Source organism: Oryctolagus cuniculus, chromosome 18 (genome assembly GCF_964237555.1).
Source record: "Oryctolagus cuniculus chromosome 18, mOryCun1.1, whole genome shotgun sequence".
NCBI lineage: Eukaryota > Metazoa > Chordata > Mammalia > Lagomorpha > Leporidae > Oryctolagus > Oryctolagus cuniculus.
In genome coordinates, this window is record NC_091449.1 from 3,920,038 (window position 1) to 3,945,335 (window position 25,298).

A 25,298-nucleotide genomic window follows, 5' to 3' on the forward strand; every position below is an offset into this window, starting at 1 on the left:
CATTTGTTTGCATGCATGTCTGTTTGCATGTGTGTATGAGTGGGTCTGGGTGTGCATGTGTGTATGCGTCTCTGTGTTCTGTGTGCGCAATCTGTGCTTGTGTGTGCATGTGTGTGCACGCAGGTATTTCTGTGTCCGTGTCTCTGTGCATGGATGTGTGTGTCTGCACATGTGTGCATGCTTGTGTACATGTGTTTTTTTTTTTTTGACAGGCAGAGTGGACAGTGAGAGAGAGAGAGACAGAGAGAAAGGTCTTCCTTTGCCGTTGGTTCACCCTCCAATGGCCGCCGCGGCCAGCGCGATGTGACCGGCGCACCGCACTGATCCGATGGCAGGAGCCAGGAGCCAGGTGCTTTTCCTGGTCTCCCATGGGGTGCAGGGCCCAAGCACCTGGGCCATCCTCCACTGCACTCCCGGGCCACAGCAGAGGGCTGGCCTGGAAGAGGGGCAACCGGGACAGAATCCGGCGCCCCGACCTGGACTAGAACTCGGTGTGCCGGTGCCGCTAGGCGGAGGATTAGCCTAGTGAGCCGCGGCGCCGGCCGTGTACATGTGTTTATGTGTCTGCATGTGTGTATGTGTGCATGTGTGTAAATGCATGTATGTGCATGTGTGTCTGTGTCTGCATGTGTGTGCATGCGTGTGTGAGTGTGTTGATGGGCACAGCAGTCCTGTGCACGGCCTGAGCCAGCACTTCCTCTCACGCAGCTCTGTGCCCAGCAGAGGTCAGCACATCATGGCCCAAGGACCACAGGCAGTCTATGGCCTCTCTGTGGATGGCCCATGGTCTGAGCGTGTTTTCACATTTCTGTGTGTCTGAGACGAAATGAAAGAAGGCTATCCCGGGCTGTGTGGACATGCTGTGACACACAAACATCAGCTCTCACCTTGCTTACTGGGAATCGACCCTGTTCCAGTGTGTGCACAGCTTGTGGTTGCTCTGCTGTTCCCAAGCCCAACTGGCTCAGCTGACCTCCTGGGGGACGGCAGAGGACGTGTGCTGGAATGAGAAGGCCATGCCAAGATGGCCGCTGGCGAAAGAAACTGTCTGGCAACAGGCTGTGATTGGATGGCTTTGGAAACTGCCTGGCAACAGGCTGTGATTGGATGGCTTCAGAAACTGCCTGGCAACAGGCTGTGATTGGTTAGGGCATAGACCGCCCCTTGACTGGATTGGCTGCCTTGGCAATATAAGCTACTGTAGCCACTGAAATAAATGAGTCTGCAGGCTGCTCTCCTATGGCCTGCTTTCACCCGACTCCCGGGGTCTGTGTGGTGACTCCGCGCCTCTTGCCCCCACCATGCTCCTCCTCCCAGAATCGAATCCACAGCAACAGACGTGAGCTGAGTTTGTGAGGGGGCAAGAAGCCATTCTTTTTGCATCCTTGCCCCAGACCAGGTGCACTCTGCTGCATTCCTACGCTGCTCTGCACACCCCTGCTGTGGACAGGGCCCTGCACAGCCAGCTGCGAGCCTCTGCCAAGGACAAAGAGGGGCTGAGAGGCACCTACCTGTGACCATGAGCTCCAGGGCACCACTGGTGGCTGCCACGGTGGCTGTTGCTGTGGATTTGTTCTGAGAGGAGGAGCGTGGTGGGGGCAAGAGGCACAGAGTTACCACACAGACCCCAGGAGTCAGGTGAAAGCAGGACAGAGGCGAGCAGTCCACAGACTCGTTTATTTCAGTTGGTACAGCAGCTTATATAGCCGAGGCAGCCAATCCAGTCAACGGGCAGTTTATGCCCTAACCAATCACATCCTGTTGCCAGGCAGACTCCATTTCCAGGTGGCTTCCAAGGGGGCTTCGGAAGCCATTCCTGAGTAACTGAGGCTCACTTGCCTGTGGCCATCTTGGTATGGCCTTCTCATTCCACCACAGGTGGCGACCGCAGAGATGTTGGGGTTCCCAGGACCAGAGCCAAGGTTCCTCGGGACCCCTTGCATCAGCGCTGTGGCAGGGAGCCATTTCACCCCGGACTCACTGGGACTTTATCAAGAGGATGCTGGAGGAGGAAGAACATGGCAGAGCAATGTTCTGTCCTGACTAACCCCAGAACCTGATCCACAACAGGCAGGGCTTGTCACAGGAGCCTGAAAGAGAAGAGGAGAGGTCAACAAACTTTCTCCTTTTAAAGAAATCGTTGCTTTGATATTCAAAAGTTGTATTTCTGTATAATTGTCATGTAAACATCAAACACACAAACACACAACACACACACGCACACACATGTGGAAGAGCTAACCCAAGCTAGATAACGTGTGCATTACCTCACAGACTTATTGTGTGGTGGGAGCATCTGACACAGTTTTAAGCAATTTCAGCTGCCCATGCCGTGAGCGTTATTAACTACAGTCGCCATGACACACACTACACCTCTAGACCTTCTTCTCCCACGTGATTCTGTATCTCTGCACTCTGAACTGTGGATCCCAGCACCCACGCCCTCCCCTGGTAACCACCACTCTGCTCCCCAAGTCCCTCACAGCACACACCTGAATGACTTCCCACGTACGTTCTCCTCTGTGCCTGGCTTGTTTCACTTCCACAGTGTCTGCAGTGCCTCGGTTTCCTGAAAACATCCGGGTTTCACTCTTCTATGGCCGAGTCTTATTGCACTGTGGGACGCCTTGCTTCGGGCCCCATTTGCCTCGGTTGATGATGACAGTGATGTGAGCTGCACCGCAGGAACGCGGGCGGGCAGGTGTCTAAGGGTCTCCTCTCCTGTAGCTCCTCCCCTGTGCCTGACCTGCGCTAGGAGTAGGGAGCGGTGGGGGTCTGGGCCCCAGGATCCCCTCTCTGTCCCACACTGTTGCGGACAGGTGAGCCAAGGAGCCACCCATGCGCTCAGGGAGTTGGCACCGTCGAGAAGTAAACGAGGAAGCGGGCATGATACCAAGGGTTCCAGGGGCCAGGTGGGGCTGAAGGAGGAGCTGCCGGGTAGAGAGAAGGTTAATGGTGGACGGACCGGAAATGCCAGACGGGCTCTTCCGGAAACCTGGGAACCTCGGGCGCGAGTCCGGAGACCCCAGCCCCCTCTTAAGGAGACCTACAGTGTTCAAATGTGCTCTTCCAGGAACCCGGGAATCTCGGGCTCACGTCCGGAGACCCCAGGCCGCTCTTCCGTAGACCCAGGAATCCAGAGCGCTCTTCCGGAAGCCCTGCACACCCTCTTCCGGAAACTCAGAGACCCTGCACTTCTCTTCCAGAAACCACAGACGGGCTCCTCCAGAAAGCAGGGGTCCCAGATGCCCCCTTCGATACACGGGCAAGGCTGACCTTGGTTTAGAGCTACAGTGGAGGCACGGCCGGAGCAGGTGCGTTGCGCTCTAGTTCTCAGGTGTCCGTTGCATGTAGACTTCCTTCCACACAGAAAGTGCCAGGGAGGAAGGGGGACGCTCCCTTGGGAACCAGGTGCCCCAGATCCGCAGCAGCAGCCACGCTCATTTAGTGAAATACGCCTTCCCAGGAATCCAGTGTAAGTTCTCTCTTCTACGCGGAAGTTGGAAAAGTTAATCTTATAGTAGCAGAGTAGGATGGTGACCACTATCGCTGAAAAGGGTCTGGGGGAGAGATGAGGGAGGGTTGGTCCCCGGGTCCCAAGGTGGAGTCAGATAGAGGAACGGCTCTGTCTGCACAGCACAGGAGGCACCCATGGCTCACATAACCTGTTGAGTGTTTCTATAAAGAACTCGAGGAGAGGAGCTGGGCCCAAACACAAGACATGACAAGATGGGAATACCCTGGTGTGATCAGCACACCCTCAAATACTACGCTGCACCTCCCAAATTATTACGTGTTCATTTAAAGGAAAAAATAGGTGGCAAAAATGGTGTCTGTGTCTTCCTCCTTTGTCGAGCTGAAATTCACAGAGCACAGATTACAGACCTGACAGAAATTTAATTCATGCTGTAGCTACCTCTCACATTCACTGTGTTGTGTACCCACCAGCACCTGTCACAAACATCTTCATTAACAGAGACAGAAACCCCAGACCCACTCAGCAGGAGCCTGCACGCTCCCTCCCCACACCCGAGTCCACATTCTGCCCTCTGAATCTGCACCCCCGGGCACCTCTCAGAGCAGAATCAGACCATGGTCTCTTTGTGACACCGGCTGATTTCTCCACGATTATCCAGACCCTCCTTCTTTTCTAACAGGAGAGTATCAGCCGTGTCTACAAATACTGCCTGTTGTGGACGCACTCATCTGGTCTGCATATTCTGGTTGCTGGCATCTTTGGGCTCATGTGAATGAGGCTGCTATGAATCTGTGGATGCAAAAACCTTCTTGGGTTCCTGCTTCAATCCCTGTGGTTATATGCAGGAGAGGAATTGTTGGATTGGATGGTAATTGCAAGGAACCATGTTTCCTTCTTTATTGTGCTGAAATTCAAATAACATAAAACCAGCCCTTTAAAGTGTATTATTTGCTGACTTTTAGTACATTACCAATGTTGTACACCATTAACTTTTTAAAAACATATATTTTATTTATTTGAAAGAGTTACAGAGCTAGATACAGACAGAGAGAGAGAGAGAGAGAGAGAGAGAGAGAGAAAGTCTTCCATCTGCTGGTTCACTCCCCAGATGGATTGACCCTGCCCACCCTGAAATCTATTTCGCTCGTTTATTCTGTTACTTGGCGCAAGCTCCCTGTTGTTGGCTGAAACGCGGATTCCCACGCATGCGCACTGGGAACTGAATTCACCAGAAACAGAGCAAAAGGCTCCATGAAGAAAGAGCTAAGCGCGAGGTGCACATTTGGTCTGCAGGGGGCGCTCTCGCACCTCAGGGCAGGAGAAGTCCATAGCTGAATAGAGGAAGAGCCCCTGCTGCCCCCAGACAGTTCCCGCAACTGAATGCTGGAAGACGGTTCCCCACTGTGCTCACGCTCCCCCTGCCCCGCCCCCAGGGCTCGTCCTCTCTGACCCAGCGCTGTCCTCTCTCCAGGTCACCACCGGCCTGCAGCCTGGGTCCTCTTGTGGCTGTACCAAGCCTCTGCCAGCAGAAGCCCGAGGCCCAACAGGACCAAGCCCGCCACGCCCATGCGGATGAGGTTCTCCAGGGTGTGGTCCTGGGGCGCTGGGGCTGGGGGTGTGCACGGAGGGGTCACCTAGGCTGGCCAGACCCAGTAACACAGGACCCCACCTCCCCGCAGCAGCCTGAGCCCAGGGCTGCACATCTTTGTGCCTAGGGAGTCCCCTCGCCCAGCGTGGGCTTTGTGAGAGGCCGTGCACCCAGCCCAGTTCCCTTCCCAACACCCCTGTTCCATCCACTCCACTTCCCACACAAACCCTGTGCCACACAGGGTGACCCGGGCCCCAGGGCTGAGACCTCTGCTGTTTCTCACTCCCTGTGACCTCCCCCAGGTCCCCTCCCCCAGCCCAGTCCTCCTGTGGGGACAGCCCTGCACTGACCATGAGGACTGATGAGACAGGGCTGGGGCCCTCACCTGACACCTCCAGCTGCAGGGGGTCACTGGGCAGTGACCACACATGGGTCTTGTTGGTGTCAGCACGGTAGCACCTGTAGATGCCCCTTTGGGTGCTGTCCACGGGGCCCAGGAGGAAGGTGGCCTGCCACAGCCCAGCCCCATGGGAGTATCTGGCTTCCAGGCTGTGCAGGGGGCCAGCTCCACCCTCCTTCAGCAGATGGGCAGTGCCCGCCTCATCTGAGCCACAGGAGAGGGACACGTTCTCTCCTGACGCCACCACGGGGCTTGGCTGGGCTGACAGGGAGGGCGCTGGGAACATCCCTGCAGGGGAAGCAAACCAATGTCTGGGGGGCTGCTGCTCCGTGAAGTCCATGTTTCTTCTTCTGTGGGCAGGGGAAAATCCTTACCCGTCACCACCAGGGTCAGGGGTTCACTGGGCTGGGAGTGGCCGAGCAAGGTCCAATACACACAACAGTACTGCCCTGTGTCATGGGAGCTCATGGACGTGATCACGGAGAAGCTGGCCTTGTGTCTGGAGTCCTGCTGGGGCCTCGCTTCCCAGGGATGACGGCCGCTCTCTGTATACATATGATAGACCTCAGCCTGCAGAGACCCCTGGCACCAGAGGGTCACAGGGCTTCCTACGGCGACCAGGGGGCCTGGGTCGGCCCAGATGGAGGGCTTGGGGAGGGTCCCTGGAAAGGAATCAAAGTTGCACACCCCGGGTGCCGCCCCTCTGCCACCCCATTCCCCAGCTCCACTCCCAGCCCCTCCCAGCCATCACCATCAGCCCAGCCCCCCTGGGCTCCTTAACATGAGCTGTCTGGAGCCCCCGGGGCTGAGCCAGGTCAGGGGAGGACTCACCCGCCTGTGCCCCATCCCCTGGCACCCGGCACAGCCCTGGAAGAGAAGTCCCCGTGAGAGCTGCTCCCCACTCCCCACCCCTGCAGAGATGCCCAGGCCTGCCCTGGTCCTCTGAGCCCTGGAGTCCCAGCTGGGGCAAGGCACTGTCCCCCCCGCACCTGTAGGGGTCCCATTCTCCCCGTGTCCCCAGCTCACCCAGGCAGAGGAGGGCAGTGAGGGCTGGGGTCTGGGCCCCGCCGCCCATGGTCCCTGTGGAGCAGAGTAGCTGTGAGGGGCGCAGGCCCAGAATCCGGCTGGAGATGAGCGGGGAGACGTCACGGGTTCCTCATCTGTGGCCTCACAGGAACGGGGACAGCCCCTCCCCGACCTCCCCCGCTGTCCCTGAGGAAGGGGCCCAGGAAACAGCGGACACTAGGGACAGCTAGGACCAGGCCTCCGCCTCTGCTGCCCCCTGTACTGTGACTGCCCGGCCTCCCTCCCCTACTCTAGCCCCACCCCTCCAGGAGTACACTCTCTGTCCAGTTAGGGTTCTGGTTCTGCCTGCACAGGCCGGGTGGCCGAGACACGCACTTCCCTTTCCTGAGCTGTTGAGTGCAGTTGTGGGGGTTGGGGTGGGGGGAGGGGAGGGGAGGGGGAGGGCTGAATCCCGTGGGGAGGGTGACGGAATCTTCCAGGCCTTTGGCGCTGACAGGGGGGATGAAGAAGGCACAGACGCTGCAGAGGTGTGGCTGAGCTGCAGCCCAGCTGTGGCTGTGGCAGGTGCAGCAGGGCCCACAACAGGGGACACGGCCTTAGGGTGGGGTCCTGCTGGGAGCTGGTGGGCCCAGGGCCTGGCGAGCAGCTATGAGGAGGGGAGGGTGTCTGGGGGCAGAGGCCCCGAGCTACCCTAGGAACTGAGAATATGGTGGTGCCCTGACCAGCCCAGCCGGGGTCCAGTGCCGCACACCCTGTACTGCCTGCACTGTACCGGGTTTCTCATTAGGTAGAGGGGACTGGGAGCAGGGCACTGGGCCCGTGTGCAGAAACACACTCACGTGGGGCTGGGGATTCCCGGCACCTGCTTCCTGAGCCCCCCATGGCCTCTCCTCCCCTGATCTGAGCACCTGGGCTCCGTGCTCCTGGATGACATGGGGGTGCCGCTTCCTGAGTGACCTGAACAGGTGACGTCGTCCCCCAGCGTCTCTGTGGTGGGGATGCCCGAGACCTCCCCTCTGGTGGCCGTGGCTGCAGCACTCCAGTCTCAGGGTCCTGCAGTGTCCCTTCCAGATTCAGACGTGGGGACAGCACCGTTCTGGTAGGCACCGCTCCTTAGAAGTCCCTAGGAGCGCCCGCCGTCCCCAGAGGTGAATCAGAAGCGGTCCCTGGTCCCAGACAGAATGGAAGACCCCATCCTCAGCCGTGTTTGGGGTGGAGGGCAGAGGGCAGGCTCTCAGCTGCCTGCTCTGGGGTGGGGACCCAGGAGAGAACTATGGCTGCTCGTCACAGCCTCGGGTTACAAGGCACCCACAGGCATCTGTCCTTTCCTTAGCCTGCATCAGGTTGAGAGGAAGTCCCCCTCCCAGAAACAGGAGCTGGCAAAGCGTGCACTCAGTGGCGTTCACGGTAAAGCCCCAGACATTCAATGACCTGCTCTGGCCTCACCCCAGGAGGAAGCCCCACACCATGCAGCCATCAGCCCCACCAGCCCCGCCCAGCCCCAGGGCTCTGTGGGCTCCCAGCCCTGGGTGTTTCTGGGAACGATGCTATGCGGGGCCCTGTGTATGTGGCTGCACCCCCTGCCACACACATCCTCACTCTATGGCTTCCTGGGGCTCAGCAGAGTTCCCACGGAGCCAGGGACCCACCACCCCGAGCCCCGCATCCCCGGTGCACATCTGGCTCCTGTCCCTGGCCGGCCGTGCTTGGATGGATGCCTGTGTGCACAGTCCCTGGATGGTTGTCAGAGCCTCTCCCTGGCCCTCGGTGGTGAGAACGCTCCACAGAGCCTGCACTCAGCACACTGGTGAGCACTGTGCCTGACCCTGACCCTTGCCAGGATGTGGGTCAACGGGAGCGCCTGCCTCCGTGCAGGGGGTGGGTTGCTCTGTGCTGTGCTGACACTGGGTCTGGTGCTTTGAGGAACTACAAGTCTCTTGCAGCAGTGGCCGAACCCTGCACATTCCAGCTGCGTCTCAGGGCTGCGATTTCCCCACACCCTGACCACACTCTGCCTGCTTTGTCTTCGAGAAGTGACCAGTGTGGTGGGCGTGGGGTGCCTCTCTGTGGCATTATTTTCACTTCCCTTCTCTTGCACTGAGTTGCACCCTTGCTTTTCCTGTTGTGGCTTCCAGATCTTTACACAATGTGTTCGTTGTCTTTCTGTTCCCTTGATAGCTGTCCATGGTGCACAGACTTCTGAAGTTTTGGGGATGATCAAATCAGCCATTTTCCCATTTGTTCCTTGTACTTTCGGAATCACAGCTAAGACACTGTGATGAAATCTGAGGTCATATTTAGCCAGGTATTTCCTTCTAGGAGTGCTTAAAATTTTTTTTAAAGACTGATTTATTTATCTCAGAGGGAGAGATGTAGAGAGAGGAGAATCAGAGGCAGAGGTTTCCCATCCAATGGCTCGCTCCCCATATGGCTGGGCGAGGCTGAAGCCAGGAGCCAGGCAGGAGCTTCTGGGTCTCCCACGTGGGTGCAAGGACCCAAGCACTTGGGTCATTCTCTACTGCTTTCCCAGGCGCATTAGCAGGGAGCTGGATCAGAAGTGGAGCAGCCGGGACTCCAACTTGGCCATACCATATGTGATGCCGGCACTGCTGGTGTTGGCTTTACCCCCTAAGCTACGCTGTGGTGGGGTGGAGTCCCCAGCCCATAACTGGAAACACGGGAGAAGTATCCAGGCGCACCCTCCACCCGCCTCACTGAACTCTGTGGGAAACGCAGACTTGCACCGCACAGACAAGCAGAGTAATCAGCCACCAGAAGAAGCCGGGCAGGCATCCGCACTCTTCCAGAACACCGGGTGCTGCCGTCCACCAGAGCCAACTGTGTTGTGGGGTTTATGTTAGGCGAGCACTGAGAAATCCAGGTGACCTTGAACGTTCCGTGCCGGAAGAAACCCTGCACACACTTTCAGTCTTTCACTTCTGTGTGGTCCTCTCGGAGGGCGGAGTCCCACGGTCATCTGGGAATTTACCTTAGAGTTTGATGAGTCACAAGTTTTTTAAAATATTTATTTGAAAGTCAGAGTTACATAGAGAAGGAGTGAGAGAGGTATCCATCTGCTGGTTCAGTCCCAATGGGCCCTCACAGCCGGAGCTCGGCTGATCCCCAGCCAGGAGCCCCGAGTTTCATCTGAGTGTCCCACATGGATGCTGGGGCTCAAGGACTTGGGCCATCTTCTGCTGCTTTCCCAGGCCATAGCAGAGAGCTGGATCAGAAGTGGAGCAGCTGAGTGTCGAACCGGTGCCCACAGGGGATGCCGGCACCGCAGGTGGCAGCTTTTACCCACTACACCACAGAGCCAGCCCAGATCTATTAATTGTGAGCTCCCATATCTGACCCCACATGTCATCGCCTCCTTTTGGTGAGTGGAATGGTAAATCCATCTTGAGTGACAGGTGTCCCGCCCACGTCCTGCCCACTTGCTGAAGGTCAAGGGGAGCGAATCCCGGCGTTGCCCTATCGATGGGCCGTTCGACCCCGCTCCTGTGGACACTCAGGGCCACTGAGCTGTGTGCGGTCCCTGGAGAGGAACAGCACGGAACCACATGGGAGCCTGCAGGGCGGTGGGCAGGGCTGCGGGAGGCCGGGGCCCCTTCCCAGATGCGCGTGGGAGCCTGGGGAAGCAGCACCGCCAGCGGTCCACCCGGGTCCCTGCCCCTGAGCAGGATTCCTGCAACCCCAGGTGAGCTCCGCCCACTTCCCAGCAGCTTCTCACCAGCCATGCCCGGCCTCCGGCCTCCCACCTCCCCTGCCCCCGGGGCACAGCCTCTCTGACCCAGCACTCTCCTCTCTCCAGGTCATCGCTGGCCTGCAGCTCGGGTCCTTCTGTGGCTGTACCAAGCCTCCGCCAGCAGAAGCCCGAGGCCCAGCAGGACCAAGCCGGCCACACACATGCTGATGAGGTTCTCCAGGGTGTGGTCCTGGGGCGCTGGGGCTGGGGGCGTGCACGGAGGGGTCACCGAGGAGGGGCAGACCCAGTCACCCAGGACCCCACCTCCCCGCAGCAGCCTGAGTCCTGAGCCCTGAGTCCTGAGTCCAGCCTGTAGCTCACTCACCAGCGGGGGAGCCTGGCTGGGGCTGCGAGGGGCTGCTGGGCTCCGGTCCTCCTGAGAACAGGGACGGGATAGTGAGGAGGAGACCCCGGCCTGGTCCATACTCAGTGCTTTCCGGCCCCCATGTCTCGCGACGCAGCTCAGCATGGCTCTTGGGTGAGCTGCCTCCGGGTCTCTGTCGGGCTGCCCTGTGCTCCAGGGCCGCAACGGAGCTCTGCAGGGGCCGGGCCGCGCAACACCCACAGCCTGGCGAGCTTCTCCCCACAGCAGCAGGTCTGGCCAGGGCCCACCCTGGGCCACGGCCAGGGCCCATTGCCCTGAGCAGTCTCAGTCCTGGTCTAGAGGCCCACAGTCCCCGGGGTGTGAGGCCCGTCCTGGGCGGGTCCTGTCCAGTGCTGCATCTACCCCAGCCCCTGTGGGAGCCTGGCCTGGGGCAGACGGACAGGGGGCTGGGCCGACCCCGAGTCCCTGTGTGACCCCGTCAGGCCCTCTGCAGGGACCACCAAGGGCCTGCTGCCTCAGGAGGGAAGAGGGGCGGGGCTGCACCCTGGCTCCGCCCACACCCTTCTCCCTCCTGCCCTGCAGTCCCACCGCCCTCACTCTGGGTGTCTGGCTCAGGAGCCCAGGCCCCGCACCCAATTCCCATCTACGCCTCCTCTCAGCGTCCCCGTGACCTACCCAGCTCCTGCTCAGGTGTGGCTTCCTCACTGTCACCCCAGCTCCAGGGCGGCACTGGGCTCTGACCAGCCAGCAGCGCTGAGGCAGACACAGCGGTAGTACCCCGTGTACACTTCAGCCATGAGAGGGTGGGGAATTGGCCTTGTTTCCGGGCTCCAGGGGCATCGCTCTGTCCCAGGGCTCTGGGATTCCCTCTCTATACAGACGGCACTCCTGGGCCTCCAGGGTCCCCAACACCACAGGGCCCCAGGCCTGCCCAGGGCGATCACAGAGCCTGGCTCAGCCCGGAGGCTGGGTCTGGGGAGGGTCCCTGGAAGGAAACCAGAGGCTGGGTCCCAGGACCCTCCCAGACGCCCTCCTCACCAGACAGGGCTGCTGCCCCACTCCAGCTGCCCGGGGTGGCCCTTGTCCCATGGGGGGGTACCCTGCACAGTGGGGGCACGCTCACCTGCCTGCACTCGGGTCCTGGGGCCGCACAGCCCTAGAAGAAAGCTCCCCATGAGAGGGTTTCCCCTGCCCCTGCGCAGGTCCTCTCCTCCCCGGGGCGCCTGAGCCTGGGGTCTCCAGGGAGCAGGGCCTGGCTGTGGGCGGGGCGGGGTCCCTCCCAGAGCAGGGTCTCCCCTCCCCGTCTTCCCGTCTCCCCAGGCAGAGCAGGACCACGAGGGCGGGGGTCATGGCGTCCTCTCCGCCGGCCCCGGCACAGCGCCCGTGGCATGGACACACACCGGGTGTGGACGCTCGGAGGCCGGGTCCTCCCAGCATCGCAGGGCTGTTCTGCCCGCAGCCCACAGGAAGGGGCACCGCCCCCACCCCAGCCAGGCCCTCAGTCCCCAGGATGGGGGCACAGGCGCCCTGCAGGGATGGGGCCCCGCCCGCCCTGTCAGCCGGCTCCGCCCTCCTCTCCCAGGGCCAGGACCCAGCACCAAGGACACGGGCCTCCCGGAGCCGCCCCTCAGGTGGGCTGATGCGCCCCGGGGTCGTCCCTGCCCTCAGCCCCTCCTGTGGGGTCGCAGCCCGGCCACTTCCGGAGGACGCAGGTGGGCACAGACCCGCTCCCGCCCGGCCCGGAGGTCCCGGGGCCCGACCCAGGGCGGGGGAGGCCCGGACGCCCCCTCCGCCGCGGACGCCGCTCCCACGCCCCTCAGCCACAGCTTCCCCTGACCCGACCACCCCGCTGCGGGGCCCTGAGGCCTCCCAGGACCTGCGCCGCCCCCTCCCTGCCGCCTGCCCTGACTCCCGGGGGAGGCGCCCTCACTGCGTCCCCTCACACACCCCTCTGCCCTGAGCCTCAGCTTCCCCGTGTGGGCGCACACGGACTCACCTGAGGCGGCCTCGCGCACACACGCACCGACTCTGGACTGCGCATGCGCATGTCAACAAGGGATTGCGCAGGCGCACACCGCCACTGGCCTCGCGGACACAGCCCGACACGTGACTGTACATGCGCACAAGACAAGACTGCGCACGCGCATGATGACACGATACTGCACACACGACGACACGTGTGTGCGCAGGCGCACGCCGACATGCTGTGCTCAGACGTCACTGAGGGGAGTGCGCGCTGCTTTGCCGCTGTCTCCGTGGAGGAAGAGTGCGGGTCCTTGTAGGAAACGTGAACCCTGACTGCTGCTCTACGCAGCCCTGCAAGTCCTCGCCAGAGCAGGTGGGCGAGAAGAAGCCACAGAAGCGTCCGATTATGGAAGGAAGAAGGCACGTCGGCTCTTTCCTGATGACGTCATCTTACCTAAAGACAACCCAACGTCTCAACCAGAAACTGCCCTCACTGGTCACCGTCAGGTCACAGGATCGCGGTCCACACAGTAACTCCCGTCAGCGCTCCAAGGGAGCTCCACACAGCTCCACTTAGCAGAGCCCAGACCTCCAGCAGCCTGGAGTAAAACAAAACTCATGATTTACATGGAAACACAAAAGCCCCATTTGAGCAGTGGGCAAAGACTTGAATTGACGTTCTGGAGAGAAGATGTGATGACTGACAGGGGGATGCAAAATCACTCAGACAAAAACAGCTTTGTCTGTGTCTGATGAGCTGTGACTTCTGGTAATGTACTGAACGCCATCGATTCTTTAGTATCAAGCGACCGGTGCCTGCCTTCACCACCACCAACCAACCGGTGTGCTCATGTCCCCTGCATTCCTCTCTCTGTATAGGAACGAGTATTCTTTGTGAGCGTTTTCTTGGGAGTCTAAGTTTACGGGAGCATCCGTCCCAGGATTTCCCCATCTGACTGTTTCCGTCTCTGGTTTTGATAGCACTTTCTCCTTGCCTGATAAAACATTCTTTTTCCTGTCCTCGGGAACAGTGTATGTAAATTTGGGAGTGTGTGGGCATGCATGTGTATGTGTGTTTCCTACCTGAATAAATGTGTGGGAGGAATTCCCATGAAGCTTTGCAGCCTGGCATTTAGACTGAGGGAGAATGTTGGATTCCTGAGTCACAGCATCATCAGGTGTCAGGGCACGTTTTGGTCAGCCACAGTCGCCTGTACGCCGGCGCCCCCAACATTCTAATGAAGCTGACAGCTGCCGACCTCATCGCACTCTTGCTGCACGGCTTCTGTGTGCAGAGTCCTAGATACGCAGGTCCGCACCACTGCAGGAGGACGCCCGGCCCCCGGTGGATATTCTCATAGGAATACAGCAGCAAGCTCTGCCGTTCCCAGCCCAGGAGTGAATGGCGGAGTTCAGAGCCCAGAGTGAAGTAGCCGCCATCATGCAGGTGTGTGCCGGGACTCCTTGATGTCCCATGAGCAGACTCACCCGGCACAGGGTTCCTAGAGCCGATCCTCACCAGTACAGGATATGTGGATGGATTTGCTACAACTCCCTGTTGCCATAGTTCGGTTCCTTTTATTTATGTATTAAAGATTTATTTATCTATATTTTTGAAAGGCAGAATTACCGGGGAAGGGGGGGGGGGATATGTCTTCCGTCCACTGGACCACTCCCCAGATGGCTGCAGTGGTTATGGTAGACCAAGCTGAAGTCAGGGGCTTGGAACTCCATCCAGGTTTCCACATGGGTGCAGGTGCCCACGCACGTGGACTTCTCCTGCTGCTTCTCAAGTGCATCAGCTGGGAACTGGATTGCTGTGGAGCAGCTGGGACTCGAACCCGTGCTCCCGTGTGGGATGCTGGTGTCTCAAGCAGCACCTTCACTCAGTGAGTCACAACGCCAGCCCAGGTTCAATTATTATTTTTCTCCCAAAGAAACCTTTCATTTAATGAATACAAATTTCATAAGTACAACTTTAGGAATAGATTCTTCCCACACTCTCACTCCTCCTCCTCTACCCTCTCCCACTCCCAGTCCAATTCTCCACTAAGATTCATTTTCTATCAAATTTATTTTTTTAAAAGATTTATGTATTTAGTTGAAAGTCAGAGTTACACAGAGAGAGAAGGAGAAGCAGAGAGAGACAGAGAGAGAGAAGTCTTCCATCCACTGGTTCACTCTCCAATTGGCCACAAGAGCTGGAGCTGCATGGATATGCAGCAAGGAGCCTGGAGATTCCCCTAGGTCTCCCAAATGAGTTCAGGGTCCCAGGACATGGGTCATCTTCTACTGCTTTCCCAGGCCAATGCAGAGAGCTGGATCAGAAGTGGAGCAGCCGGAACTCGAACCGGAGCCCATATAGGATGCCGGCGCATCCAGCCAGGGCGTTAAACTGCTGTGCCACAGCACCAGCCCCTTCAATCAATTTTATACTAAGACCAACTCTATACTACGTAAATATTTCAACAATTTGCACACACACACGTGCACACACAGTGTGGAGAACTAGTTTTACAGTTAATTCTTATAATACAACTCATGAAGATCAGAGGTCCTGCATGGGGAGTCAGTGCACAGTGATTCCTGTTGTTGATTTAACAATTAACACTCTTATGTATGATGTCAGTGATCATCCGGGGCTGTTGACATGAGCTGCCTTGGCTATGAGAGCCTTTTGGAGGCCAGCACTGTGGCATAGTGGGTTAGGCCACTGCCTGCAGTGCCGGCATTCCATATAGGCGTTAGTTCGAGTCCCGGCTACTCCACTTCTGATCCGGCTCTCTGCCATGGCGGGGGAAAGCAGCAGAAGATGGCCCAAGTCCTTGGGCCCTGCACTTGCATGGGAGACCCGGAAGAAGAACCTGGCTCTTGATTTTCAGATCAGTGCAGCTCCAGCCATTGCAGCGAATTGGGAACCAGTGGATGGAAGACCTCTCTCTCTCTGCCTCTCCTTCAATATCCATGTAACTCTGACTTTCAAATAAATAAATAATCTTTCTTTTTTATTTAAAGAAAGCCTTTTGAGTCTGCAAAAACGGTCTGTATTTAGACAGGGCCATGAGCAAAGTGGGAGTTCTCTCCTCCCTTCAGAGAAAGGCGCATCCTTCTTAGATGGCCCCTTCTTTCCACCAGGATCTCACCCACAAAGATCCTTCATGTAGGTAATTTTTTTGTTTCATTTTCAGTTCTCTGAATCCTGAGGTGTTCGCTCTTCCTGTGATGACCTGCGTCCCTGAGGTCACCCTGTGTGTGCACAGGCAGGGTTTCGTCTGCTGCACGCAGAGAACAGACCCTGCTACAGAGGGGAGTGGGACTGGACGGGCATCTCTCACACAGAATCAAGCGGCCACAAGGAGGGAGAGGATGCCAGCTCCAGGGGAGCCACTGAGTCCCAACCGGCAGGAGGGCTGCCATGGGCGAGGACATGTGTGCCGGCGTTGGTGCAGAGGAGAGGGAAGCCTCGGGCGCTGCTGTGGGGACCTGGGATGGCGCAGCTTCTAAGGGAAAGAACTTGCAGCTTCCTGCAAGAATTTAAGTGGGACCACGCTCGGACTCCCCAGTCCCATTCTGGGCGCTGAGATCAAGGGGCTGCTGCTGGGATGCAACAGGTGAAGCCGCCGCCCACAACACCAGCATCCTGTACCAGAGCTCCAGGAGGGGTCCCGGCTGCTCCACTTCAGATCCAACTGACCGGAAGCCAGGAGCCGGGAGCTTCTTCCGGGTCTGCTACGTGGGTGCAGGAGCCCCAGCACTTGGGCCATCCTCTGCTGCTTCCCCCAGCTGCATAGCAGGGAGCTGGACTGCAGGCAGAGAGGCTGAGACTCCTACTGGTGCTGCACTATGGGGCGCTGGTATCACAGGTGGCGGCTTTAACCTGGGCCACGACCCCATCTCCAGGCCCCACATTCTTTAACCACTCAAGGCTCATAAAGCTACCACCCAGGAACACTCCCCAGGAGGGTGCAGGCTAACCCCAAACAAGCAAGGCACAGACAGCACGCCCCACGGTGGCTTCACGCTGGCCATTCACTCCCCAGGGGCTGCCTCTGTGTCTCCACCCTCCTCCCAACATGCAGGTCACAGGTGCAAAGTGACCCGATCCTGTGAGCAGGAGGAGGGAGTGCCGGTGCCCTTGGCCAGGGCAGCCTGCTCCTTCTCACTCTGTGTAGATGAAAGAGGCTCAGAGCAGACGGTTCTGAGGACACGACCACGAACCTGAGATGCAGCTCTCCTGCTGCGCCCTGAGCTCGGAGATGCACCCAGCCTCCAGGGAGTGGGTGAGGCCCAGCCCGCCATGCCCACCAGCCTGAGAGGAGGGCGATACAGGTGCAAATGTGGAGGGAGCCTTGCGGGAGGGCCAATGGGGGTCACTGTGGACCAGGATGCGGGCCCAGTTTCTGGCTTCCTGTTTGCCCATCGGGAGGGTCCTGAGCTTGGGGGGCTTGTGGGGCGGTGCTGCCCTCCTGCACCCACGTGCGCGCCTGTCCACGGCCGGGAGTGCCCCCGAGCCCTGGCCTGGATTTCTCAGAGGCTTCCTCCGGTGGGCGCGTTGTGACCACCCCAGCCTCTGTGCCCTCTCGGAGGTCGGGGCTGGAAGGTCCACGCGCGAGCAAGGAGGGCCCAGTGTGCCGTGGCTCCTCAGTCTTTGCAGACCCCGCCGTCAACCTCTCCCGCGTGGGAGACGAGGAGACGGCCTCTCCCCCGCCGGCTCTGGAGCTGTCCCAGACTCGAGAACAGACGCCACCCGGTGAGCGAAAGGTTCCTCCCAGCGCCTCAGAAACCACAGGGTGCGGGAGACAGAGTCACTGAGAGCCGAGCGCCCATTGGCTACCTCTCACCATGGCCGCATATACCCACAATACCCCGGGCGGCCTGGGGGGTGGGGTTGTACCTCAGCCCCACCCCCGAACTAGGAAGGTGGGGTCTGGGGGCAGGCCAGGAGTTGTCAGCAGGTCTCATAAGACGGCTGAGCCCACCTCCTGTTAAAGATGGGACGAGCTCATTCGGCCCCTGAGCAGGAAGTCCTGCCCCCTGCGGCATCCTGGGAGCCAATCACAGAGCTCGGGGGAAGTCCACTTCCTTTGGCCCAACCATGCACAGGCCGGAAGTCAATCCTAACCCGAAGGAAGTTTGTCTTCTAAGTTGAGCGTGGTGTTGGGTGTTTCCGGGAGTACATGTTCGCTCTGGGGCTTCTGGAAGGATTTTCTGGGTCTTGGAGCAGAACTGCCTTTGTAAGCGCCGGTTTGGAGAGGAGGCTGCCAGCGGCTCTATGCAATGTTCTTTCCCTTCTAATATTTTCTAAGGCGCTTCATTAAATATAACTTATATCCCATAGAACCTACCCTGCACAGTGCTGACCCACAGAGCAGGTCCGCCACCTGTCAGCATCCCTTGGGCCCCCCGTGGAGACCTGCCCACCCCACCCCAGTGATTTGGGAGGAGGGGCTGCCCTCGCTCAGCCTCGCGCTACCGGAGGCACTCAGGTGCCACTCATGGAGGCTAAGGCTGGGCCGCACGGCTCACAGTTTATCGTCTGGTGTCCAGCCCCACCGCGTGCCTGCAGACACAGCCTGGGGGCCACTGCAGAGCCACCTGCTGCTGCCGCTCCGTGTGGCAGGGCCAGAACCCGTCGCCTCCAGCTGGGCCTTTGCCCTTCATTCTGGGTGGATCAGCCCCGTAGGCGTGCTCAGAGAGAATGGCCTTGGCCAGAGGGAGGGTCCTCTCAGGGAGGACCCTGTGTGCTCCCTGCTGCCATGGCTCCCTGCACGCAAAGGCCTGGCAGTGGGAACCGGAAGCATCTGACCCTGTGAGCACCGGAGGTTAATTAAAATCCCCCACCAGCGATCATATCCGGGTGACGGGGAGGCACAGGGAGGGAGGACTCAGTGGCTGTCCATGGGGCGGCTCTGGGGCAGACCAGGAAACCAGTGCTCCCCAGATCCTGTGCCCACGGCTTGTCTTTGCAAGACCGAAAGAAGCCTTTGGAATCTTGAGCAAACCAGCATACGGGCCGGGACGCTTCGGGTCCGTGGGCTCAGCAGGGGTGGTCTTTGCCTCCTGTGGGACACCGGGTGGTGCTTGCGGATGCTAGTGGGCTGCTGCTCCCCACGCCTCAGTGCACAGAAGGCCCTGGCCAAAACCACACCACACGGAAGGTTCCAGAAACCCTGTTACAGAATGTGACAGTGGTCCTCAACCAGGGACACTTCTGCTCCCTAGGGGGTCACTGTTGGAGACAGGTTTTGTGGCAAAACAGAACAGGAGATTCGCCACACTCAGGGCTTCAAGGTGAGCAGTGGGACATTAGGCGTTCACAGCACAGCTCCATCGCCCCGCCCACTCTGAGAGCGTCTGCATCCAGCACAGGAGCCCCCCTCCCCAAGCGGCCCCTCTGCCCCCACCCTCACCCCCACCCCCTGAGTCTGCCAGTCTCTCTGTCACTAGGGATTCAACCAGTGAGATCGCACCTGGGGCAGTGAGACCCCACCCACATCGGTGAGACCTCTCCCACACAGGTTGGTGACACCCCAACCATATCGGGGAGACCCCAACAAGATAGTGAGACCCCACCCGGGATGGTGAAACCCCACCCACTATGGTGAGACCTTCCCACCCACGTCAGTGAACCCCACCTGGGGTAGTTAGACCCCACCCAGGCCAGTGGGACCTCACCCACTATGGTGAGTCCCCTCCCACCAGGTCAGTGACACCAAACCTGTAACAGTAGGACCCCAGCCAGGATGGTGAGACCCCACTCACGTTGGTTGGGCCATACCACTGTCGGTGAGACCCCGCCGGGGTGGGAGAAGCTCCGGCACTTGGGCTGTGCCAGGGCTGCAGACTCCAGGGCCACCAGGTAACTCCGTTCCCCACCTCATTGGGCAGAAAGGGCCCTGGAGGACGGGTTTGGGGTCCCGAGCTGTGGTCTCAGCACAAGGGGAGGAGGGAGGCCCCAGTCTCAGGTAGTCCCAGGGTCCATCCCTTGCCCTGGGTGATCATCACTGGACTTCAAGGGTAGCAGCTAAACGAGCCTCTGTCCATCTCCCAGCCTGTGGCACTCGGGTACAGCGGTGGGAAAGAGACTGGGGGGGGCACCCCGCAGGCCAAGGGAGGGAGAGATCAGGACATAGCGCATGACGGGAAGCATCCCTGAAGCGACCTCAAATAGTTCACAGAAACCCAAACTGGGTTCTGAGTGTGCGTGAAGTTTCAGCCGCAGCCTTGCTATGGAGGACAGGGCTGTTTGCTTTGTCAGGGGAGACCAGGGTGGGGCAGTGGTGGCCGAGCAGGTGCACACGCCAAGGAGCGGATCTACCTCAGCAGGCCGTCACCTCCACCCTCGCCCCCCACTCCGTGCAGGTGACCCCGCTCTGCGGCACAACTCAGACGTCGCAGTCCATGCCGGCCTGGGCACGGCCGGCTCCCTCCTGGGTCCTCCACCTGCAGAGCCAGTCTTCAGCCAGGAGCCACGTCAGAGCCACCAGGACCAGGACAGCCAGGCCGATCCGCAGGAGGTTCTGGGCGGTGTGATCCCAGGCGGCTGGGGCTGGGGCAGAGGGGCCGCTGATGGGATGCAGCACTGCACCCACCCGCTCCTCTCCCCTCACCTCCCAGACCTTCCTCCTGCCCCCACCCCGCGGGAGCCCGGCTACTCACCGTCCTGGACTCTGGACACTGTGGTTCCGAGACGCGGTTCCTGAATGCCTGCTGTGGGTAGGGAGGGTCGGCTTTGGCTTCAGCCTACCCAGCCTCTCCTTCCTCAGCGCAGCCCCGCCACACCCCGCGGCTGTCCAAGTCTCCACCCCATGCCTCACAGGGGTCCCAGCGGCCTCACCCCGCGGGCAGGGCCCCCAGGCCCCAGGCAGAAGCCGGCATTGCACTATTGCACATGCGTCTCTGTGCCTCGCACCCCGACGGGGGCTCTGCGCCCATGTAACACGAGTCTTTCTCCACACACGCCATCAAATCCAAAGCCTGGTGCTCTCCTGGGTGTCCTAAACTAGGCCCCTGCCCAACAGCCTCCTGGCCAGTCCCTTGTCACCTCCCCTTCCTGACTTCCGGCACTGCTGGGTCGCCCCCTCTCTTTCTGGAAATCTCTTTGTTCTGAGAACCAATTGACTAACGAACGGGCTCAGTCGGCCAGTGTTCACCCAGATGTCTCCTGCGTGTGCCCAGCCAGGCGGCCCTGCTTAGTTAGCCCTCCAGGGTCTCCCTTCCAGGTCACCAGCGCTCCTTGTGTGCGATGCCAGGGGGCTTCTAAAACTTCATGGGACACGATGTTAAAAGAGAAGTTTATGGGGCCAGCGCTTGGTGTAATGGGCTAAAGCCTCCGCCTATAGCACCAGCACCCCATATGGGCACGGGTTCGAGTCCCCGCTGCTCCACTTCTCTCCAGCTCCCTGCTAATGTGCCTGGGAAAGCAGCAGAAGGTGGCCCAGTCCTTTTACCCCTGCACTTTCCATGAGCTCTGAACTGCCCTCATATAACACATTTCTCTCTCCCGACACCCACCCATGGACGTTCCATCCACTTCAGCCAGGACGCTTGTGTCCCAGAGACCAGGAGGCTTTTCTGGTTGACAGACACTGCTGTATGGGTTGCCCCTCCCTTATCCAAAATGCTAGGGACTGGAAGTGCTCCAGATGGGCTTGTCCTGGGATTTGGAATATTCCCATACACACAGTGAGGTCTCCTGGAGACTGCGCCCATGTCTTAAACACAAGATTCCCTGCGTGTCACGGGCCCTGGGGACACAAGCTCTGGGTAACTTCTCATCATGTCCCTAGTGCACCTGCGTTCTGCATATGGACCAGCATGAGAGGGAGGGTGTGGGTTTCACTGCTGGTGGCTTGTGGGCACTGAACACCACCACACCTGGGGCACCTGCACTGCACTGTGCAGGCGGGGAAGCCCACGGCACCCACGGGCACACACAGGAAGGCTCCAGCTCTCCTGAGCGTGGAGGAGCAACCTACTCACTGGGAGCAGGAGTGGGGTCTGTGGGTTCCAGGCTGGGGTCTCCCACATCTGGAGACGGAGATGAAGAGGACAGGTCGGGGCTGGGGGCTTCCTCTGCTCCCTCCATTCCCCTTCCCTGGCCCCCTGGGGTGGACGTCCCTTCGACATGACCCTGGGGTTTCTTTAGGAGCCCAGGGAGGACGTGGGAACTGGAGGCTTCCTCACCTGTGACCAGGAGCTTCACGGGCTCACTGGGGAAGGACCACACATGGCCGCTATAGGCGCCAAAACACCTGTACGTGCCCGTGTGTGCTGAGGTCACAGGGCCCACGGGGAACTCCGCTGGCACCGCCCCGTGGCTGCCCTGTGCGTGGCTGGGCCCGCCTTCCTGGAGCAGGAAGAAGGTGTTGGTCACCATCTCTAGCCGGCAGTAGAAGGTCACATTCTCTCCCGAGGTCACCGTGGGCCCTGGTTGAACCCATAGGGTGGGCGTGTCGTACATTCCTGCACGAGAAGGTGGCCAGTGTCTTCCTGCCTCCCAGGCTCCCCCCTGCAACCGCAGACCCTCCTCCTCCCCCCACACCTATCCCAGCCACAGACGCGCCCTCCCCAGCCGTGCTCCCAGATGGAGCCGCTCAGTGCCCCCAGCTTCCAGGAGCGAGGATCAGACTCTCTGGGATCCGCTGTCCACGGGGATTTCCCAGAGATTGGCCACTAGGACCACAACGCCAGCACAGCCTGGGGCAACCGATGGCCAGGGGCCACCTCAGAGCCACCAGTCAGAGACTCAGGTGGGGCGGCCGTTTGCTTATGTCTTTGGGGGAAACATACATAATATAGAATTCAGCATCTTCACAGCTTTAAGCTTCGCCCCGTGTCTCAACTTCTTTTGCAAGCTCAGCCGGTTCCCTCGCATGCAGTGCAGCCCACGTTTGCCACGCCTTCCCCAGGGGACACTCGGCTGCTTGCAGCTCTCGGCCCTTCTGATCCAGGCTGCGATGACTCGGGGCCAAAGCTCTCTGTGTTTGTCACGAGCCCTCCTGCAGATCCTACCAAGTGCTTCAGTCTGAGACACAGGTCCCCGGCTGTAGGGAGCGCCGTGGCCCGGACACCTTCCCTCCATGGGAGCCGCCCTCTCACAGGACAAGCCTCTCTCTCTGCCCAGCCTGCTTCTCTCCCCTGTCCCAGGGACCTGGGTGCCGTCCTCGGTAGGAGCCCTGCACGATGCCCTGCCTGGCCTCCCTCTCCTGCAGGCTCCTCCCAGAGGAAGCAGGCCCCGTTCTTACACCTGCAGAGCGTGGCCGGATGGGGCTGCCCCCCGTCCCCTGCCCCCACCACAGCCCAGCAGACTCACTGGTGACCACCAGATCCAGGGGCTCGCTGGGCTCCGACCAGATGTCCCCGCTGCGGCAGAAGCAGCGGTAGCGCCCTGCTGTGCGCGAGGTCATGGCCGCGATGGGGAACCAGACTCCACCCCTTGCTCTGGGTTGCTCAGGTCTCCCCCAGGCAGAGAGGCCCCCCTCGGAGCGCAGCTGGTACTCCTCGGCCCCGGGGGGCCCCTGGCACCAGATGGCTGCCGGCTTCCCCTCTGGAATCCTGGAGTCGGGCTCTGCCCAGATGCTGGGCCTGGTCAGTGCCTCTGGAAGGGAAATGAACCTGAGTTTCCGGAAAGACCCCACCCCAGCCCCCTCCCCCGGCAACAGCCCTGCCCACTCCCAGTTTTCCCAGTGGTGGTGACTTCCTGGTGACCTGGAGGGTGACCCTGGGGCGGTGAAGGGAGGAGTCACGCTTCTGGGTGCTGATTCTCCAGCTCAGACACAGCCCTGGGAGGCAGGAACCATGGGTCATATTGCCCCCCAATCCATACCCCCGGCCTCTATTGCCCTCCCGTGCCGGGACTCACTGAGGCAGAGCAGGGCCGTGAGCGGGAATGGCATGGCACAGATTCAGGCGGGAGATGCAGCGTGGCCGGCTGGCAAGGAGCACAGCATGTGGCGGGCAAGGCCTTACGCCAGTCACCCAGGGGATGTTTTTACAGGCAGGGCCACAGCCCTCCCTCCGCCACCTGACCACGGCCCCACGACAAATCCAACCACACCCGCATCTGTTACTGGAGAAAAGCAGGGTTCTTGTCTTCACACGAGAAAGAATTCAGGTGTGAGAGGCCGGCACGGTGGCTCACTTGGTTAATCCTCCGCCTGCGGCGCCGGCATCCCATATGGGCGCCGGTTCTGGTCCTGGTTGCTACTCTTCCAGTCCAGCTCTCTGCTGTGGCCCAGGAGTGCAGTGGAGGATGGCCCAAGTGCTTGGGCCCTGCGCCCCACATGGGAGACCAGGAGGAAGCACCTGGCTCATGGCTTCAGATCAGCACAACGTGCCGGCCGCAGCAGCCATTTGGGGGGTGAACCAACGGAAGGAGGACCTTTCTCTCTGTCTCTCTCTCTCTCTCACACTGTCTAACTCTGCCTAATAAAATTTAAAAAAAAAATAAACATTTTTTAAAAAAAGAATTCAGGTGTGAGACAGAGAGTAGTGGGAGGTAAAATAGCAAGGTTTATTAGGGCAGGGACATCCGTAAGGACGGATGGGCACCTCTCCAGACAGAGCCTGAGAGTGCCCAGTCGCTCGGACTGGCGGTGGGTAGTGAGGTTACATGGTTGAGTGGAGAGAGTACACCTGGGCAGGCAGGCAGGCAGGCGGCTCAGCGGAGATGCAGAGGGCTGAGCGCACCATCCGGTTGAGACTGGGGGTTTTTAAGGAGATGGGTCTCTGTCTTCACACATCTCCTCCTGAAACAAAGGATTTTATGGCTGTAAATATTAAGAAGCTCCTATCTGAGTTTTCCCCTGAAGGTATCAGACAGGAGGAAGCCTAGCTGGCACCATCCTGGGTTCAGAGGAAGGGTGAGCAGGACCCCCTAGAGAATGGGGATCCAGAGCAGGGTGTTTGAAATGCAGGTACTGGGCTGCATCTGGGAGATTGTGGAAGATTTGTCAGGCAGAAGGGGTGGGGACCTCCACCTGGCAGGTTATCAGGTAGGAGGGGGCAGGCAGGATGCGAAGGCCGGGCAGCCCTGAAACATTATCGGGATGACTTTGAGATGCAGCATATGCTGGACATAGACGTCTTCTCTTTAGGCCTGTCATACACACATAAGCTCCTACCTAACTTCCTACCCAACACAACCTCAGTGTCTGTCAGCTTCAACACCACGCTGCTCCCTCCCCAGAGCTCCCGTCCATTGCTGGCCTGGGTAGCCCCTGTTGTCTCTGGGTGCCCCAGGGCCGGGTCTTGTGGGTTCCCAGTGCATCTGCAGCTCCAGAACAGGGGGATCAGACCGAGGGGCACAGTCATGGGGCAGCCCTGGGAGGTCACCGTGCCATCCACATGCAGGGGAGGCGAGGGAGAGAATGGGGGTTCTGTGACCCCTGCTTTAACGCCTCGCACCCGTGGAGAGATGTGGGACTCTGCACAGCACCGCCCCCCGTCTGGAAATGGGAGCACGGGCTCCATCTCCTTTCTGAGCTACAGAACCTCGAGGACCACAGCCCTCTCCCTGCAGGTGCAGGAGGGAGGGTGGGGACAGGAAGGCGGGTTTTCTGTGCTCCCTGGAAGTGATGGCGAACAAGGCCCCGCCTGTCTGCCCCGGCTCGTGCTCCCAGGGCCCTGAGTACTTGCCTTGGGGGAGATGAAATGGCTGGATTTCAGAGACAGCCTTGGGGACTCAGGCAGGGCCGCTCTGGCTCCAGGGGTCGACACCTGGGGCTGGGTTTCTTCTCCTGTCCTGTGGCACAGGGACCGGCTCTT

The 25,298-nt window shown here is 59.7% G+C and overlaps 2 protein-coding genes across 2 annotated transcripts; both read right to left on the reverse strand.

Moving 5' to 3' along the window:
* Positions 1-4,463: 4,463 nt before the first annotated feature.
* Positions 4,464-6,787, reverse strand: LOC138846406 (leukocyte immunoglobulin-like receptor subfamily A member 5). The gene is made up of 5 exons (XM_070062003.1): positions 6,493-6,787; positions 6,298-6,333; positions 5,841-6,128; positions 5,452-5,754; positions 4,464-5,087 (listed from the first exon to the last, which is right to left on the reverse strand). Exons 1-5 carry the CDS (start codon positions 6,539-6,541, stop codon positions 4,951-4,953), a joined length of 813 nt encoding a protein of 270 aa, XP_069918104.1. The 5' UTR covers positions 6,542-6,787; the 3' UTR covers positions 4,464-4,950.
* Positions 6,788-21,504: 14,717 nt separating this feature from the next.
* Positions 21,505-23,846, reverse strand: LOC108176042 (natural cytotoxicity triggering receptor 1-like). Its single transcript, XM_070063305.1, has 4 exons — positions 23,279-23,846; positions 22,846-23,130; positions 21,717-21,995; positions 21,505-21,560 (listed from the first exon to the last, which is right to left on the reverse strand). Exons 1-4 carry the CDS (start codon positions 23,337-23,339, stop codon positions 21,505-21,507), a joined length of 681 nt encoding a protein of 226 aa, XP_069919406.1. The 5' UTR covers positions 23,340-23,846.
* Between the last annotated feature and the right edge of the window lie 1,452 nt (positions 23,847-25,298).

Bases quoted from the DNA above. Each gene is read 5' to 3' on its own strand.
- LOC138846406 (XM_070062003.1), bottom strand. From the start codon at position 6,541: ATGGGCGGCGGGGCCCAGACCCCAGCCCTCACTGCCCTCCTCTGCCTG. The intron at 6,334-6,492 runs GTGAGCTGGGGA...CTTCTCTTCCAG, and splicing joins CACTGCCCTCCTCTGCCTGG to GGCTGTGCCGGGTGCCAGGG. The intron at 5,088-5,451 runs GTGAGGGCCCCA...GCACACCCCCAG, and splicing joins CCTGCAGCTGGAGGTGTCAG to CCCCAGCGCCCCAGGACCAC.
- LOC108176042 (XM_070063305.1), bottom strand. From the start codon at position 23,339: ATGACCCATGGTTCCTGCCTCCCAGGGCTGTGTCTGAGCTGGAGAATC. The intron at 23,131-23,278 runs GTGACTCCTCCC...TTTCCCTTCCAG, and splicing joins GAGAATCAGCACCCAGAAGC to AGGCACTGACCAGGCCCAGC. The intron at 21,561-21,716 runs GTGAGGAAGCCT...CTCCGTCTCCAG, and splicing joins CGTGAAGCTCCTGGTCACAG to ATGTGGGAGACCCCAGCCTG.